This window comes from Diadema setosum, chromosome 21 (genome assembly GCF_964275005.1).
Source record: "Diadema setosum chromosome 21, eeDiaSeto1, whole genome shotgun sequence".
NCBI lineage: Eukaryota > Metazoa > Echinodermata > Echinoidea > Diadematoida > Diadematidae > Diadema > Diadema setosum.
In genome coordinates, this window is record NC_092705.1 from 296036 (window position 1) to 316323 (window position 20288).

At 36.3% G+C, this 20288-nt stretch overlaps 1 protein-coding gene across 1 annotated transcript in view; it reads left to right on the top strand.

Moving 5' to 3' along the window:
• LOC140244723 (dedicator of cytokinesis protein 9-like) overlaps positions 1–20288 on the top strand; it is a 205058-nt gene that overhangs the window by 162992 nt on the left and 21778 nt on the right. The window contains exons 33-37 of the mRNA XM_072324337.1: positions 2749–2847; positions 7309–7443; positions 14650–14940; positions 16532–16598; positions 16922–16975. Coding sequence (XP_072180438.1) covers positions 2749–2847; positions 7309–7443; positions 14650–14940; positions 16532–16598; positions 16922–16975 — 646 coding nt within the window. The remainder of the gene's footprint in view (positions 1–2748; positions 2848–7308; positions 7444–14649; positions 14941–16531; positions 16599–16921; positions 16976–20288) is intronic.

Consider the following 20288-nt stretch of genomic DNA (forward strand, 5'->3'; position numbering starts at 1 on the left):
AACACCTTCATTTCTTTTTTATTATATTACTGGTAGTTTGAGAGTCCCACAAAAATGTTTACCTTCGATAGAATGAAAAGTCTCTGATCTGAATCTTGTTTTTTAGTACTAGAATCTTAAGTCCAGTTCCCACCTCATTGTAAACTAACACTGTGTTCCCAGCATGCCCTATTTTTTGAGATGACATGTGACATCTCGATGGATGACCAGACAGATGGACGTTGTGGCTGGACAGCCATTGGCATGAATAGCATGACATATATCACGTAGCCCCTAAACATTTTATGTTGCAGTGAAGTTGGTTCAATGTCTGTTGGTTTGTCAAACCTGTGTATGTTCCTTTAATCTGTTCCAGTATTCCTTGATATTTAAGTTCCATGTAGTTACTGTATAAGCTGTTATTTTTGCGAGGGTTTAATTTTCACAAATTTCTCGAATTGCAGTTGGATCGCAAATTTAACAACACGCAAAATTGTCTCCATGCGCTTTGTTAATAGAGCATTAACGTAAGCGTCGGTGTCGATTTGCGAAAACAACATCTCGCGAAAATGTCTATGACCTTGTCATTCACGAAAATATCTGTACACGAAAATAACGGCGTATACAGTATGCAAAATGAGCAGTAAAGTGGACTACATTCCAAGTACCAGACTTAAACAAATTCTAAGTCAATATCTGGACCCTATTTGTCAGAACATAAACTGCAGTCATCTGTAAGCATAATCCTGCAAGTTTGACAGATATTCATTGGGCTTGTCAAGAAGTCATTAATTGCATTTTTTGTCTTCTCACACACTTCAAGCATAGACCCATAATGTTTTGGTTGTGTAGTAATATAAAGACATTTAATATCAGGTCTTGTGCATTGCCTTAGGAAAAAAGTTGTTCTTATGGTCAGGAGCTGCCAGAGAAATAAAGACACAGATGACATTTTGTAGTGTGTAGAGGTCACAGCATACTGATACATGTGAAATCTGTCTCCAGAAACATATCCAGTATTGCACCATGAGCTTGCAGAGTATGAAGTGTAATATCGAATCCATTACACTCTTGTTGTTTACATTGTTGTTGATACAGGTTATATGAAGAGCACTGTTCTTACAATGTCATTACCGTGGTTGTATATTGTTGTGTTCGCAGTATTAGACATTTTAATTCAGTGAACAAATATTTCAGGTATTCACAGTCTGTGTGACTTCTCATATGTGACAAGTTCTTCTCATAAGTGCAATATGAAATTGGTCTTAAACTTTTGATCTCAGTACACACTATCTACATTTACCTCCAGAATTTTCAGCTGTCAACACTACAGCCTCCATCAGGGGACTGATCCATCTTTATCTTGATCACATGACAGTTAATGAGCAGCTCATAGACTTTTAGAAGGTTGCCGCCCTTTCCCCTCCTCTTTGTTGAGAGAAGATTCCTGGAACATAGGCACCCCAGCTCCATCTCCTTTTAAAGATTCCCAGCATATCCATATTGAATCTCCAGGCCACCACATAGACCTAGATAGGGTGGACGTTATGGGTCAGGAACCTCAATACTTTGAAAGGGGAGTCAAGGAAGCAATCTACATCAGGGCCTACCAACCTTCTCTCAACAAAGACAAGGGGCCCTATAAACTTACAAAAGTCTATGACCTGCTTATCGACTATCATGCGATCAAGGCAGAGACTCCAACCCCAAGCACCTTCTGATTTGGAGATTCTCCTGCCTGAAACCCCTAGCAAACGAGAGACTCCAACTTGATGTGCGCGAAGCGCAAAGTTCCTTGTGGCCAGGGTCCAGCTCTAGGGTTCTAGATGTTATCTCATGCTATCTAAGGCTTATTTTTCAACATACGATGACACTAAGTAAGAAATAATTTCAAGCAGGAGAACGGGAGATTTTGCAAAAATAGGCTTTCGGCGGGAGATCTCCCGTCGAAAGCGGGAGAGTTGGAGTCTCTGTCAAGGCAAAGATGGGTCAGTCAGCTGATGAAGGCTGTAGCATCAACAACTGAGAATTCCAGAGGTAAATAGTATGTATTGGTCTAAAAAGTTTAACACCAATTTTCAGAATGAATTCCAATACATACTAGCTTTTTTTTTTATGTGAGATATGTTTGGTGCCATGAATTTGTGTATCTATTTGGATTGACTTCATCTGTCAACATCCATGACTGAGACATTACGGGTAGCTGGGCTGATTTTATCTTTATCCATCTTAAATGTAATTATGAGAGTTAAGTAAGTTCAGAGTGAGAATTTGTGAACAGATGACTTATGTATATAAATGTATTTTGGGGGGGGGTAGGGAAATAAAGTTTTGTGTGCAGAGTGTTGCATGATGATGGATTACATGTTGATGAGTGAAGTACTTCAAGGGTTTTGCTCATTACCTTCTGTTCACCATCTCCAAAGTGACAGAAGAAGTGTAATATTTGGTTTGTTATTATGACATAAGCTTTAACACAGTTCCTGCCTGACAAATAACCAGAGTACTAACACTTTCCATGTGTGTGATTGCAAGTTTACTCTCTCTTGTGATTTCTTGTCGTCTTGCCTCTACTTTGCTCAGTGATGAAGCTTATATATGTTACAGCAGATGACATGACATGAAATGAAATGAAAGGGAACTAAAGAATGCATCCTGCAATGAAAACCTCTCTCTCCTGTCTCTCAAATCATCTTAATACTATTCAATTCTGTGTATGATTGAAATACTCTTTTCAGCTTGATTTCTGTGATGTTATCACCATTTCAGGGGAACAAGCAGACAATACCAACAGATTCTCACGAATCTCTTCCACGTCTACCGCCTCTAGAAACCGTAATAGATTTTCTTGGAGCTCTAGCTATGGAGGTTTGTTCAAAGTAGTGCCAAACACAAATGATAATTTGAAGGCCAAAATTTCATTGCTTTGCTTATGATATTTTGACATAAGGAACCACATATACTAACACCACTATTACATAAACTTGCATTTTTTAACAAAACTTACTGCCAGTACAAACTTATTCCATAAATGCTAAAATAAAGTTTTGGTGGGCATGTCTTTCTTTGTTTGTTTTCATGCACTTATGCAAGTGCTGTGATGAATATCTAGATGAAAATTAGTTCATATGCACCAATGCCATGAATTTTCTCCTCCAGTCATAACTATGCAATATAAATCTAACTTGCAGTATTTATTTATATCCTTTGGAAAAAGATCTTTATGTTTGAAAGGTCATCCTCAAAAGATTGCTATCAATGTCTCTCTTCTAGTTATGCTGGTTAGATACCTAGTAAGGCATAACTGACAAAGAGCAATTATGACAGAGATACTTATACCTGTTTTCTTGCTAAATTTGGTAAATGAAATTTCACATTCTTGTAGACCTTAGAGACCATAACTGGTGCGTATGCAATGTGAGCACAATGGAAATGTGTGGTGATCTAGTCTTTTAAAAATTTTTCAAGAATAGGTAAACGTCAGCAAACACACACAAATAATAAAAAGAAATCAATGCTATTTGTACTCTTTGTGAATTATGCATGGAATAGGTATGGCTATAAACTGGCAGACAAGGGCACACTGCATGATCAAGGTTTTTGTGACTAACCTGCTTTGTATCAATCACTGCACAGCTAATTTAAACAAAGGATGGGTAATGGAAATAAATCATTGATTTGAGTGAATGTGTAATCAAGGTTCAGATAGGACTCAGATTAGAAAATAGATGAGTATTACTTTAATCAAGTTGACCAGACCATTATTTGAGTTGAATTGAATTGAATCCTTTGAGATTGCCTTGTGTGGTGACTTGGCCAACATTCAAACAGTCACTACATGAATGAAGTATCTCCTTACAAAATGTCTTCGTTTAAAATATTTTATAAAAAGTGTAACTCCAGATTTAGAATGATTGAGTCACAATAGTGACCAAGCATTGATTTGATGGGTGTTTGATAGCTACTTTGTATTTGTACAGTGAAAAGCATGATAATGCACAGACATTTAGATATGACTTGACCACAAACATAGCTTAAATTATCCATTGCTCTAGGAGACTTTTTTAAATCCATGAAAACAAGTGGTGCCATTACTTATTGCCAAAATCTGCAATTTTATGCTTTCACACATACAGAACGGATACTAGTATTCACATGCTAACATTTTAAGTTCAATTTATGATATTCTGTTGGTGTCTAATTTCTTCTTTACATATATTATCTTATGTTGTGACTAGCAGGCTAAGATATAAATCTATGAGCAAGCTTTTAGAAAAGGAGGTTTTTCATTTTTGAATTAAAAATGCATGCATCATATATATATATATATATATATATATATATATTTTTTTTTTTTTTTTTTTTTTTTTTTTTTACATTTGCATGTGTCACATATATCAGTACCAAGGTATATCAAGTCTTATTTTGTCTTATGGTGTAAAAGGTTAAGAATTTTGACATTGAACTTTGTAGTGGGGGTATCCTTGAAAAGGTTACTTCTCAAATAACACTGCTATCAATCATTTCATCTAGCTGCTGCTTTCCCAATTTAAGCCATAAATCTTAGAAAATATCTTTGGTAAAGTAATGTATAAAAAAAAGATAAATGGTTTCAAAAGTTAGAAACAACTTAGACTCATAATGATTTAGTGAGTTAGAGTCTTTCATGTCATAAAATATCCTTTGAGTAGGATGGTTCAGTTGTAGGTAAATTAATTGAATGAATTCATTGAATTGAATTGAATTGAATAGAGTCTGCTAACAGATATAGCATGATTTCTGAATCCAGCTGGAGACTGAATGTTTGGTTTATTCAAGGTAGTGGATCTGAGAATTATTTATGTAAGTACTTGATCCAGATTCTGACCCTTAGAAGGTAGATTATCATATCTAGAGTATAATAGAATTTACAGTTGTGGGTCTGGGTCCAGATGTTGCAACATAAATATTTACGTTATAAGACCAGGCAAAATGTCATAAAGTCTCTTCGAAGATAAAAATTTATGACTGAATGGAGGTGAAAATTGATCAGACGGGACAATTTAATTTATTACTCAGATAAAGTCTTTTATTTGATCTAAGGTAGATTGTAATGCCTTTATCCAGATAAAGTTTCCTTAAGTTGAACATATCACCTTTTTCATGTGGAGTCTGCTTATGTGGCTGAAAATGTCCAAATGAAGCAAATAATGTATCATGCTTACTATAGAATTACACATTGTATCTAGTTCTTCTCTTTCTGAGTAACTAGATGAGATCAGAAACAGAGGTAGGCCTACTAGGAAGTACTGTGTCAACCAAATCAACAAAGTTGTCAAGGCTCTTAATGAATAAAATAACCCTTGCTCGTGATGGAGTAAACTTTGTCTGATCTACCAAGGCAAATGCAGTCAGTCTTTCTTAGAGTTTTTATTTTGTATCTGTACTCCACTTGGTGAAAGAGGTATAATGTTTTCAGGTGTTCTGTCTGTTAAGCATCTCTTTACCCTTTTTATTGAGGAAAAATGCAGTAAATTTTGTTGTTGCATGGCAGAGGTATGTAGGAGATATGTGTCTATTGCTCAGATTTCAGCAAAATCCTTACAATGAAAGATCAGTTAATTGGCATAAATGTCATTCCAAGCAATCATTTCAGCAAGGAAAGTAGTAGTATTATTGTTGAACAGGATGGGAATAGATAGACAAATCAGGTTTTTTTAGTACGGGTCACTAGTTAGGGTCAAGGAATATTGCCCTTCAATCATTTACGGCCTGTACTAAGGAAAGGTAGCAATAAAGGTCAAATATCAAAGGAAACCAACACAATCTTAAAGTGGCATTTTCTAGCAATAATTGTCAACAGGAGAGTCAGTAGTAATGACATTTTTATGATGAAGGTGATGAAACTTGATAGGTTTGATTTAGTTTGTGCAGAGAAAGCTAGATCCTAAAATTAGTAGTCAAGATGAGTAAACTTCATGGAAATGTAGAGGAAGTGTCGTGTACATTATGTACTTAATGCTTGATTGATAGTGATTGCATTAGATAACTAAGGCATCCCTGGTGAATGCTTTCTCTATTCATGTTTCTCTGTAGTTGCTTTCATGATTTCAAAGAAAAAAAAATAAACTAACAAGCTTTTTACTCGGAGGTTTCTGTCAAATGTCAGGAATCATGTAGATTTGAGATCAGCATTGAGACTTTCATTTCTCAGTGAAAGTACAGAGTCTTTTCATTCATGTAATGGCATAAACTTTTTTTTTTTTTTTTTTTAAACAACGTCTTTGAAACAATGGTATTCCGGACGGAAGCACAAGCTATCTACAGAAATGTGTTTTATGCAAATCAGATGACCTTGAACAATAGTATATTGATCATCTGAAATATCTTTTATTTTGTCCTTCATTTTCAGATAAAGATTATTTCTCCATTGCAAAAAAAAAAAAAAAAAAAAAAAATAGAAAATAAAAATGCTTGAATTTGCCTGCTTTTATGAGCTTATCTTAAACTGCATGGATAGTTTTTGAATCAATTCTTTGTTTGTTTGTTTTTCTTTCAATTTTGGCATGATTGGCATGATTTTTTTTTTTTTTTTAGTATGATGTAATCATATACACATAATTTGTATATATATGCATGTCTTAAAGTAATATCTTCTTGACATACATGTACAGGAAAGTATCTTACTATTTTAACTTTATTTGAAATTTAGCAGTGATCAAAATTGTTTGTTGTTTGTTTAAAAGAATATACAATTCCAGTGAAGATGAATGCTGTAAATGAGTGCATATGTGCTATTGTTTCATTTAACTGCAGTGAAAGATTTTGAATATAGAATGTCTAGATACAATGTAAGAAATGAGACTTTAGAAAATTCTGACCATCAAATGTAAATAGTAACTTTAGTTTAAAATTGTGTGCAGATGCATTAAATTAGATTTCATTTTGAGATTTCTTTCAAATTCTATTTATATAATAGATGCATATAATAAGACTACATATATGATACGTGTGTGGCAGTGTAGAACCCTGAAAACGTGAAGGGGGGGGGGTCACACAGACATTGCAAATAAAAGCACTCATACCCTTGTCAGGCATAATGTGTGAAGTGAATGTATGCTCAACTTTTGAATGCTTGTGATAAATGTTCAGCTCACAATTTGTAGGGCTGGCTTCAGAATTAAGCATTACATGACAAATTGTACTAGTATACATCGTCACCCAAAGCACAGCTATCACTAGTAAATATTTGTCAAGTGGAAATCAGCGCTAATGACTGGAGAGGGCGTTCTTTATGGATACATCATGTACATGTAGTTGCTTCAACTCTGTGCCTCCTATACACTGTAGGTGAAACAGCCGATGCTCAGTTCCTGCGTGGCTTACAGGCAATCATTACCCCGCCCTCAACGGGCTTCTCTTCAGCCTCAACCTCTCCCTCCGGCTCGAGCAGATCTAGTAACCGCTTGTCCTGGAACTTTCCAGGTGTGTGGTGGTGGTTGTGACCTTTGAACTCTTACTTCCAGAGTTCACTCACTACCATTTGGTGCCATTTCTTATTCTCATCAACTAATGCTTAATCAGCTACTATACCCTGCAGCTGCAGCCTACAAAGCTTAAAATGCAAAGTCCCTCTACAGATGCGACATAGCAAAGTTATTTTTGTTTTGATTTATTTCTACCAATATATATATTTTTGAAGTATATCCACCAGTCCCATAGCCTCTTCTGTTAATATTCATGTGAGTAGCAGTATCCTATGACCTTTGACCCTGTGTTAAATTATCTGTTTAGCAAGCAATTCAACCTAATATATATGACATATGTGATTTCAGTCAATGGCAGGTACATGCTTGACCCTTGTAGCTTGGAACCTATTATATAGACAGACACCTGGCTAGACATGTCCATGCAGTAAACAGTGATGTAAACATAAATGTACCTTGTAGCAGTGTGCATTTATGTAGCATATCTACTGATTAAACACAAGACATCCTGGTACAATGACATTCGAGTAGACAAACTTGTCATTACAAGTTAAGTAATTCACTTTGTACCAGGAGAAAATAAAATTTTCCTGATTTCATTTGCAAATAATTCTGAAGTTAATGTCATTTATCATTACACATGGCACAGATAAATCAAAGTGTGATCTCAAAAAAAAAAAAAATGCAATCACATAGCAAGCAATGTACTGTATGGGTATCATGGATGGAGAGTATATTGTTCTCTGTGTAAGATGACTGCTACAGTGTATTAGCACTTGTATTTTACTTCTAGGATACTATGCTTTAAAGTGCATGTTGGAAGATAAAAATGACACAGCAAAGCTTATGCAATCAGTTTCACAAAGGGACTTTAATGTTTCATGTGATTTGATGCTACCCACAATCTCTTGTTATCTATTCTTTCACAAAATGGTGTGATATACAGGACTTCATACAGTTTCCTAAATTTTAGAAGTATAAATTTTAGGTATCTCTTTACTATTAGTCACTGTCTCCTTTGTGTTATATAGTTAACTCATTCTCTACCAGATTCAGCTGTCCTCACAGGCTTTACACACAACCTATAAAGTTTCCGTTTTTCCGCTTAGAATTAATTTGCTTTATACTCGGCCTACATTTTGCAAAGCCTTTATGGAGTCTTTGCCTTGAGTTCCAATACAACCTATGAAATGATGTGATGAATTATAAAATCAGTTGCACTAATTATTCATCATAATGGAGTGACATAGATTCAGTGGAGTTAATGGATGGTATTTTCAGAATGTTAACTAAAATGCCTGTCCATTGTTTTTGCTGTTATTTCTCAAGCTGCTGAAATGATTGAACAGCAAATCACCTTTATAGACATTAAATTCGTAATCTTATTATTCCTCCTATCTTTTCATCTAAAAGAAACTATTTTTTGCTTCTCTCCCTTATTTCTCTTTTGCAATGAATGCAGAAAATCTGAGTTCTAATTTTATATTTTTAGTTTAATGGTTACATATAAAGCATCACTGTTATTAAAGCTGTATTAAGATTTCAGCTGTTCATTCTAAAATCAACATTTTCAAACTTCATTAACCCTCTGCTTTCAGCTAACTTATTTTGCATGCTACACATACTACTTTCAAAAAAAGATCTTAATACATTTTTGCATTATGGTTAGGAAACAAAAATATCTTGGCCACATTACATGTACATGTTAGTTTAGGTCAGTGTGGAACAAATGTGTCAGGTTTGGGTGTTGTTTGGTGGGTGGTTTTTTTTTTTTCTTCTTCTTCTTTTTTCCCTTTTTCGTAATGGTTCATATACTTGTAAGGTTTCTTATTCACAACCTTGAATGTCTAGTTTTATACCCTCTTTACATAGAGATTTGTTCTCATTGTCACTCGGAAGCAAAGTTTGAGACTTCCGGCCACCCACCAAACTGTATCGGATTGCAGTCTGGGCACCGTTTCATGAAAGTTGTCAGCCCTGCCAAGTTGTCAGTCTCTGACAATCACTATAGTAACAGTCAGTGACCAGAGCATCTCAGCCAATCAAAACCAAGGATTTTACTGAAATTGTCAGAGACTGACAACTTGTCAGCGCTGACAACTTTCATGAAACGGTGCCCAGATGAATCCACTTGTGTAGGTCTACTATCAGGTCAGTGTCAGAAATGTCACGTTGTGATCCTCACTGGGCGATCTTGCCAGACGTGTCTGACACTGACCTGATAGTCGACCATCATAAGTTGGATTCATCAGATTACAATCCCATATGCTTCAGTTGGTGGCTGGAAGCAACAAACTTTGCTTCCGACAAGTGACCAATGAGAAAACAAAAATCTCTGTGGAACGGAGGTATATTAGCAAGGCATGAAAATAACAAATTAGGATTCTGATAATGGCTATAATTTCCCCATTACAGTAATGGGGTTGTGGTAATGACAATGATTTCCTATTATGATAATGGGATTCTGATAACCTGTGATTTTAATTGCTAGAGTCAAGACTTTTTACATGGATGTCAAATGGCTGCACTGTGGTATTCACACCAAGCTTTATGTTAGTACTTGTTCTGATCTCTTCCCTCCGTGAATCAAAGAAAATTGTTTCATTCCCAAAAATGAAATACATCCATACATCAGTGGATGGGTATAAGTGCAATTTTTATCAAGTTACCTCTCATCCATGTTTTAACCTCTCCTATCCTGTAACCATTATTAAGTATTATCGCTATGTGTATATCCAAGTCATATGGATGTATCACATTGAATGTCCAACTTTCCACACATATATGGTGTATAACTCATTTACATAGTTACACTTTTCTATTTACTGCCAATATTTAATGAGGGTATATTTAACAATGCGTAACTTGTCATATGGCAAATATCACACTGAAATGGTTTGGATGTCTTCATAGCAAACTACAAACCATGTAATCAAGTCAGGGTTACAATATTTCAATATTAAATCATCATGTGTGTGAATTCTTATTTTGATTTGTGCTGTATGCATGCTGTGAACTATACATTCTACATGCATCAAGTTATTCATGTGTTTAGTCTGGTTTACATGTATATGCAACTTACATGTATATAATATGTTTTATTGCATGCTAATCGCAGGTGACATAAGATTTGCTGCCAACAAATCAGACAAAAGAGAGAAGCTTGGTGGAAAAAGAAACAAAACCTTTTTTATGTTTTATGTTAACATCATCAACATCCAATAAAGTTTGCTGTATGTCAAGGATATATATATATATATATATATATATATATATATATATATATATATATATATATATATATATATATTATATACATGTATCCATTTATGTACATTATATATTTGTAAAATATTCTTTGACAGTATATTTAACTGTTGAAATCTATGCGAGCATGCATCGGATGGACAAGTAATAAACATCGAGGTTACCTCTCAGATCTTGTGTATTGGTTCAAGTTTTCCCTCTGATGATGTCAGTCACACAGAAGTCCTGTACATTGTCCAGTACAGTTTGTAAGAGAATGAATTTTGCAATAATGCTATTCAGTAGACCAGTGAAAGTGTTCACTTATGTAGATGACTTCTGCACTGTTCTGTACACAACTATGACCACATCATTAAGCTCTGCCTTACAAGGTCTTTGAGTGTCCTGCACAATGTGCCATAAAATCCATGTATGAGATGCACTCCCAAATGCGTGACATCCCTAACTTTTCATCTTTAAAAAAAATGGGGGGGGGGGGGTGGGGAGGAGCACTCTTCATGATTATAGTGATGTTGGTGATCGACAGCTTTAGAGAAAGCAACAAAAAAAGACTAGCAAAAGGCTGCCTTCTCTCTCTTTTCCTAATACCATATTTACATTGGTCCTAGAATTTAATGCAAGACTGATGCAAGATGTTGTTCTGCATCGATCTAGCATCAGTCGCAGCTTAAAGCACATTCTCATTGAGTTTTCGCTGTTTTACACATACTATATCGTGCACTGGCATTGGATCTGGCGCATTCATATTGAAGCAAGTGGATACACTTAACCTTCCATATGTAGTCAAGCCCAGGCCATAAAAAGTGAAGAGGTGACAAAACAATGGAAACCAGAACAACAACAAGATCCATGCTCATGTGCTGTTTAGTTCATTTTCATCCCCCCCCCCCAACTCTCTGTGAAGAGATCTCTGTGAAGAGATCTCTGTGAAGAGAAGGAATGAGTTTACTCCCAGCTTTGATTTAAATGTTTTCATGTGTGCTTTTAATACATGGGATTCCATTTTCTTTTATCAAGTCTCACAGTATGAAAGGACAATTGGGGTGTGAATAGTTTCATCATTCATTACTGCCTGGAGTTTGGAGCTTGTAAAATTCACAAATTCAGTTCAGTGCTCCGTGGGGGGTTTCTTACCTGCTTGCTTGCCATTGGAAGCTTGCAGATTTCACAAGTCTACTTTTTCTCTTCTGCTTTTTGACAACTTACAAATAAAGTTTGTCAGGAACCCACTCTACTGGAAAGGATTAGAATATTTTGAGTCCTCTCACTACACTCACTGCTGACACAAATTTCACAGGAGCCCAGCTAGCACCCTGCTCTATCCAAGACAGGTTTAGCCTTTGTCCAAGGCTGTGTTACTTGCAGAACATGAGGAGAAGGTAGTCATGCAAGAAGGAATCAAGTCACCAGGGACAGGCAAGCCCCAGCAAGAGGGCAACTGGAGACCCATCCAAGTTTTCTTTTAGTAGGACTGGTGCCCAGGTTAGGCTTTCTCCCAGTCCATGTATGATAATCACATTTGCACATCTCAAAAGGCCTTTCTACAGACATGCTCAGCCTTGGTTATCTGGCTCTTTGCTCAAGACTGTCAGTGCCAAATAACAACAGCATGAAAGCCTTTGACCAAGACTAGGACAGTTGATGATCCCTCTGTGCTGGTTGAGGAGGCACTCTCAGCACTCTTGGTCTTTCTAAAGCTGGAAATAAGTGCACCATATACTCCAGATTTGTGAATACTTTTTTTCCAATATCCATATTGTGATATATACCCTGATTCATACCAAACATTTCTTTTCGAAATTCTAATGCTTATGACACAAAGATAATGTCAAGCAGTGTATATAATTGAGGATTGGACTACAGTAACTTAGGACCTCATTCTGTGTTATTCGATAAACATGTACCTGTATCAGGTTTGAATATAAAATGTAGATTGCACCTTTGGCTATATGTTTCAATGTCAGCATTGTTTGTCTGCATGCTCATTGCTGTTTAGTGCATGTTGTCAGTGTGCCTGTTTTCAGTGTTGATTTTTTTTTTTTTGTAGTTGCTGTGCATGCATTTTGATCAATTAGTCTTCATTTCTCTGCTTCTTCATTATCAAGGGCGGATCCAGAGGGGGGCACGCCGAGTGCACGTCCCCTCTTTATTTTTCATTAAAACAAAAGAAATAAAAAGAAAAAAGCGGGGGGGGGGGGGGGGGTGGGCTCATGCGCCCCCCTTTAATTTTGTAAAGATGCCTACCCTTCATGGAATTCCTGGATCCGCCCCTGATTATTGTATGTATTTTGTCCTTATCATGCCAAAATGTGTACTATATTCCACCAGCTACCTCAATAAATGAGGCTGAATTGCCATGTTTATTATTCCTCCCTCCATTGCTACAATCACACAACCTGTTTGAAACCCACCACCGACCTTTATGTGGATATCACTAGCCCCATTAGTCATGAGTAATGACCATTATCTGTCAGTTGGTGCCAAATTTCCAAAGTCCCCTCCAAAAGTTGATCACTAGCTACAACTTAGCATGGCCAGGTTGGTAAGGGAGCACTGACCCTAGAGATGGAAACATACCCTGGGGTGTGGAGGAAACTTGTGAGTGCAATCCTGGTAGGCACAGGGTAATCACCATTCATCACTCAATCCTCATCTCTTTGGGACAATGTTTATCATCAATATTCTCTTTACCATAAAAGAGAGTGCATGTGTTTATTCTAAAAAGGCATATGCAGAACATATATTCATTTAAAAATTCATTTTGTGATGTATACTCAGCACATATATTCATTTTCACAATGCACCATACAGTACATAGTATAAACTTGCTGCAGTAGACAAATTGTTTGATTTTGGAAAGGGTTGACTGTTATAAGTGCAGGTGACAGCAGTAGAAAATTTTTGATCCAATTTTGATTTAAATCAATTTTCTAAGTTTTCAAAGAGATGATCCATTTCACTTCCTTCCTTTCTATGTACCTGTGTGTGATTCTCTCATAGCAGCAAATGTACAATGTGTTGCAGTATTCACTTATGGTGTATGCTGTATGTATGCATGGGATGGAATGGATATGAAATGAGAAGCATTCTTTGTACATACACATGTAAGCATTCTTTCTCCATAATCATACAACACCTATTTCAAAATGATAGAAATTGTTTGATAAAATTCAAAACTCTGTTTCAATTGTGAATTTAATCACTTGTGTCACTCCTGCCAGTAGGTAGTACACATAAAACAAAGTATTTTAACCTTGACTCAAGCACCCCATGAACAACAAGGTGCAAGTTTCTGTTTTGTTTTGGTTTGTTTCTTTGTTGAGTTTCAAAGTTCACTAAACCCATTGATTTATACTATCTTTTGTGTCACTTGTTGGTCCATCAGTTCATGATAATATTGATGTTTGAATTATGCCAGCCTTATTCTTCAGGGAAGAAGATAAACATACTAAAACATTTAAAGGGGATGGATAGTAACTGATCAGTGGGAATCAGTGGGAATGCTGGAGGATGATTGTTCCAATCCTTATGGGATTCATTTAAGAGTACATTATATATGTATTCTTGTGTGAAAATTATTTGCTTCAGAATGGTCTCATATTCAAGTAATGTGCAGTTTAACGTTTCCAGGTAAGCGTCCCTGGTCAGTGACGGGGCATTAATCTGCGCATTACTTGAATATGAGACCGTTCTGAAGCAAATAATTTTCACACAACAGTAGATGTATAATGTACTCTTAAATTAATCCCACACGGATTGGAACAATCATCCCTCAGCATTCCCACTGATTCTCACTGATCGGTTACTAGCCATCCCCTTTAAATGATGGTCAGTCTCATTACTTGCTATTATCTGAGGGAAAAATGTCATGCTAGAGAATATACACTCTGTATCTCTTACATTTTCAATTCATTTTCACTTATTGCTTGGTTGCTAGGCGGTACTCCCTCCATCTCCACGCCCCGCCCTCTCACTGACAAGGACCGTGCGGGCTCCAGCAGCTCTCTTAGTAGCAATACAAGCTCCAGCATGGGTCAGATCCATGTCAATGGCAATGCTACCCACAGTTCTCTCAGTGATGCTGTTAGTGTAGATGGTGGTCAAAGTGGCATTCAACGGTCACACTCACGCACCAAGTCTTCGGCTATCATGTATGACAAACTGCTGGACCATGAGATCAAAGACCTACTCATCTGCTTCCTGTACATAGTCAAGAATGTCAATGAAGGTTTGAATCTTTCTTTAACCCTCTGTGTGCCAAACTAATTACCTGTCCATAGGTTTGTGTGAAGGTTTGAATCTTTCTTTAACCCTCATTTAACCCTCTGTGTGCCAAACTAATTACCTGTCCATAGGTTTGTGTGAAGGTTTGAATCTTTCTTTAACCCTCATTTAACCCTCTATGTGCCAAACTAATTACCTGTCCATAGGTTTGTGTGAAGGTTTGAATCTTTCTTTATCCCTCATTTAACCCTCTGTGTGCCAAACTAATTTCCTGTCCATAGGTTTGTGTGAAGGTTTGAATCTTTCTTTAACCCTCATTTAACCCTCTGTGTGCCAAACTAATTTCCTGTCCATAGGTTTGTGTGAAGGTTCGAATCTTTCTTTAACCCTCATTTAACCCTCTGTGTGCCAAACTAATTTCCTGTCCATAGGTTTGTGTGAAGGTTTGAATCTTTCTTTAACCCTCATTTAACCCTCTGTGTGCCAAACTAATTTCCTGTCCATAGGTTTGTGTGAAGGTTTGAATCTTTCTTTAACCCTCATTTAACCCTCTGTGTGCCAAACTAATTTCCTGTCCATAGGTTTGTGTGAAGGTTTGAATCTTTCTTTAACCCTCATTTAACCCTCTGTGTGTCAAACTAATTTCCTGTCCATAGGTTTGTGTGAAGGTTTGAATCTTTCTTTAACCCTCATTTAACCCTCTGTGTGCCAAACTGATTTCCTGTCCATAGGTTTGTGTGAAGGTTTGAATCTTTCTTTAACCCTCATTTAACCCTCTGTGTGTCAAACTAATTTCCTGTCCATAGGTTTGTGTGAAGGTTTGAATCTTTCTTTAACCCTCATTTAACCCTCTGTGTGTCAAACTAATTTCCTGTTCATAGGTTTGTGTGAAGGTTCGAATCTTTCTTTAACCCTCATTTAACCCTCTGTGTGCCAAACTAATTTCCTGTCCATAGGTTTGTGTGAAGGTTTGAATCTTTCTTTAACCCTCATTTAACCCTCTGTGTGTCAAACTAATTTCCTGTCCATAGGTTTGTGTGTGAATTAAATTGTGCACATTTGTCTCATTGGCATAGAAAGAGTTCAAAAGAAATATATTGATATATTGATGTACAATGTATGTTACTTTTTTTAGAAGTATAATTGGAACATAATTCTTTTTTTCTTATGACATTTGTCATATGAATGCTGTCATAGCATTCTGCAAAACATACCCTATGACTGGTTGTCACACCACCATTTGTTGTGAATTTATTCCAGTCATATCTGCTGTGAAATTTTATTTTTGAAACAACATAAAGATACATCAAAGAGAACAAAAATAATAGATGACAGCTGTAAAAGTAAAAAGAGTTCAGGAGCTCCTGAAAAGTAGATTGCAATGGTGTGCCAATGCATGGATTGTTGATTGGGAAGAGGTGGCTGTTTAGAGCATGATTTGTTGCTTTTTATAATGTCTATTTCACCTACATTGATATTGCATACCTCATATTTGTATTTTTTAAGCTTCTCAAGCTGTTGAAAAATATCTCATTCAGAAAGTTTATGTTGTTTTTCAAACATGCTTATGCTGTATTTCTCTTCCCACATTGTAGAAGTACTACTAGGATGGTGGAGCCAGGGCTCAGAGGAGGACCAGCTCAAACTCTTTGATGTCTTAGAGTAAGTCTACATTGGTGTCCCTGCCCCCCCCCCCCCCCTCCCAAAAAAAAAAAAAAAAACAGGTCTTAAAATGGACTTAAGTCCACTGAATAGTCAACCAATGGGAGATTTTCATTCTGTAAAAAGAACAAAATTACAGGTTTTTCATGACCATGTAAACCTAAATCTGATAGCACATGTTCTCACTGTGTAGCATTTGTCATGCCTTGGAAGAATGATGCATTGCGCTGACTCTTCATACAATGCACACAAAATAAAAGTGTCGTTTGAGGTAGACAGCCTGTAGATGTTACCCATGTGTCATCCCATCTTTTCTCCTGCAGACTTTGCCTCCACCATTTCCGCTATGTGGGCAAGAAGAGCATCATGACCAGCAAGTGAGTCAATTTAGTCTTTTTATTTCAAAATTAAGTTCACTTTGTATTTTCTCCTCGCATTGCATTTTATCACTTTGATGTCATAAAATGGTGTATTTCACTTCTTTTTACTGCCTCCACGAAATGTCTCTAGAGGCGTCATATTTTTGGGTTGTCCATCTGTCCATCCGTCCATCCGTCCATCCTTCAGTCCATCCTTCCGCCCATCCTTCCGCCCATCCCTCCGTCCGTCTATCCTTCCGTCTGTAATTGATTTTGTGGATGATGCAACACCAGAACCATTTGAGGTATCCAAATAAAAATTGGCATATGTATGTATGTCGTGAGTGAACGAAGCTAGTTTAGGTTAAAATGCTAGAACTGGACTTATTCAATGTGGTAATTACTGTTTTTTTCTTGATATCTTCAATGAAACTTGGTATACGTGCACTACCACGCAGTGATTCTGTAGGGAAAGACTGTGTAACAGTTATGGGGGTCAAAGGTCAAGTCAAATAATTTTGCCACCCAAATGAAATTTGGTTCAAGAAACATATATTTTCATAACCACTCAGCAGTCACATTTTGGGGTTGTGCCATCAATGTTTAAAACATGTAATTTCAATTTCTTGACAAATATGTGAAACTGGTCTCACATTGTTCAGTATAACTGTAAACCTATTGGGAGAATAATGTGATACAGGGGAAGCATACCAGTTGCCATAGCGACATACAGTATTTAGTCTTTGATATGAGTGATTAATGTATTTCACTACCTCCCTGTTTGTCCAAACCAGAAGCAGACTCCTGCAAGAAGCAATATTTGAACGGGTTGACCGATCGTAAGTCACTCCAGTTTAAATCTAGATAGCCTGACTTTGGCCTTTCCATTAGTTTGGTCATTTATGCATTTGCAGCAAGCAAATCTGGAATCCTTGTGTCTGGTGTTGTTGCAGAAACTGGAATGGCATTATTTCCGAGGTAGAAGTAGTCCTATCTATGTCTAACCTGAAGGATTTTGGTGAATCATGCAACATGTCATGCTAGATGTACTCATCTTTTCCCTGTTCTGAATTATAGTAAATACTGTAGTATCATGTGTGCACAACAAGTTACCCACAGGGCATGTTTGTCTACTAGTTTGTGTTTGTTATGTAATTAAAATGAAATCATGATACCTGGTATACATGAAAAGTGCTTGAGACGATTTTTGAAACTGAATACTGGAATGGAAAGATGGGTGTATATGACATATTGTATGTATGTTGTGGAAATTTGTAGGATTGAAAGGCTAAACTTGCTTTTTTTTATCACAATATCAGGAAGTAGGTATATGGGTGTATATTTGTGCTTGTGTGTGTGTGTGTGTGTCTGTGTTGTGCAAGTAGATAGGTGTGAAAGTTAAAATAACTTGATATTTTCTAGAATATACAACAGACATTTGAAATAGCTAAATGCTTAGTTGTCCAATTGTGTTAGACCTAAGACAACTGATGGCCAATGAGTAATTTTACATTCATGTAAAACCTAGATCCAGTGCTTAATGTAAAAACCACAACAGTGAAATGGACAAAGCAAGAAAGAGAAATCAAATTTCTAATTTGTCACAATGTAAGTAGACATGTAGGAACATTAGTTGAAATACATTTTCAGAATATTACTGTCAAAGAAAGTCTTAAAGTGTGCACTGCTAATCTTAGAAAAGGAGTGAGATTTATACATACATACATGTTATTTAATTAAATGAGTGTTAGTTGGATTGGAATTTAAAAAAATGTGTTCTCTATCTGTTAATGTACAGTCATTTCTTTTTTTCTGTGTGGTACATTGTATGTCAGGTCTTTTCTTGTTCTTTTCACTCTCTGAAAATGCTAGTAGCATCATTGGTCCCTACGTCATTGTAACACCATTCATTGTTTGGTGCACTGTATATATGAGTACATTCAGAAGTCAAATCAACCTGCATGTCATTATATGTGTAGCATACGTGTGATGTCAAAGTATATCTCTCACTTCATTCTCTAGCTATAACCTGTGTAGATGGCGGAGATGTCTCAAAGTCTGGGCTTACAGTCAGAAAGCCTGCCCCCCCCCCCCCCCCAAAAAAAAAAAAAAAAAATGCTTCATTGAAGTCATTCTCTATGTCATGCATGTTTTGATTTCAGTCAATTTCTAAAAACTTATCAATACCTTTGATCAAGTTATTTATTGAACAGTATACCCATTACGTCAACTTAAGTGTCAAAACATAGTACATTTGTACATTGTATGTCGAAGCTTCTTGTACAATTTACCAATTCATAATTAGCACATCTGTCACAAAACCACAAGAATGTTTAATTTCATTTCAGCATATTTTAGGTTTTCATACTTGCATTATTTTTTCTTTTAATAAAATCTAGAATTTGTGATTTATGATCAGGTATCGCATTCCTTTTAATTCTTCTCTCATTAAAGATGCTGTGAAGGTACAAAACAAAATGAAAGAAGCTGCCACCTCCATCATATCAAATGCTCAAAATTAAGTCAATTGTTCAACTGATATACATGCCAGCTCTCCTTGAGTCTGAGTCCTTAATTCTAAGGCATTTCAATTTTAACAAAGCTGTTTGTAAATGTACTTTCAAAATTCATTGTAAGTCATGAAATTTAAAGACTAACTACTTGAAAATAGAAATGATTCTTTGAAAAAGAAATCAAAATGTTCATAAGAAAACAGCAGAGATAAGAATAGAGTGAAACAGTGAATAGCTTCATCACCTGACCCTGTTCATTGCTCATTGTTTGTGACACTGTGCATCAGTGTATGATCACTGATAATACATGCTGTGTATGCCCAGACAGTCTTGTTGACTTATGTCACCTGTTATTGGAAAGATATTGACTATGCTGTAAGGTTTATGTATAAAGTATCTTACCAGAGATATACATGTAGCATCACTTGTTTTTTCTAAGGGTAGCTCAAAGTGATTTACACCATGTACTTGTCTTTTTCCTCCTGGTCATGCCTTCTTCTTACCTAAACAGTTTAAGCTGTTCTATTTGTATCTAGAGAGATCTTTTGTGTGGATGATGTGTATTGCAAGCATTGGCTAGACCCTGATGTATGAAGTTGATTCTGTATCCTTAGATCTGGCTGTAGTATGAGTGCGCAGGTCTCTATGGTGTATTCATGTGCTCTATCCCTCTTCATGCGTAGGATTGTTCCATCCTTAGTGAATCAAGCATTTGTCATTCTCGCTGATCAGCAAATTGCAAAGAGATTTTGTCACAAACATGAATTTGATATTTTATGACTTCTGTATTCCCTCCTTTCCTGTAATTCCTTGAATGG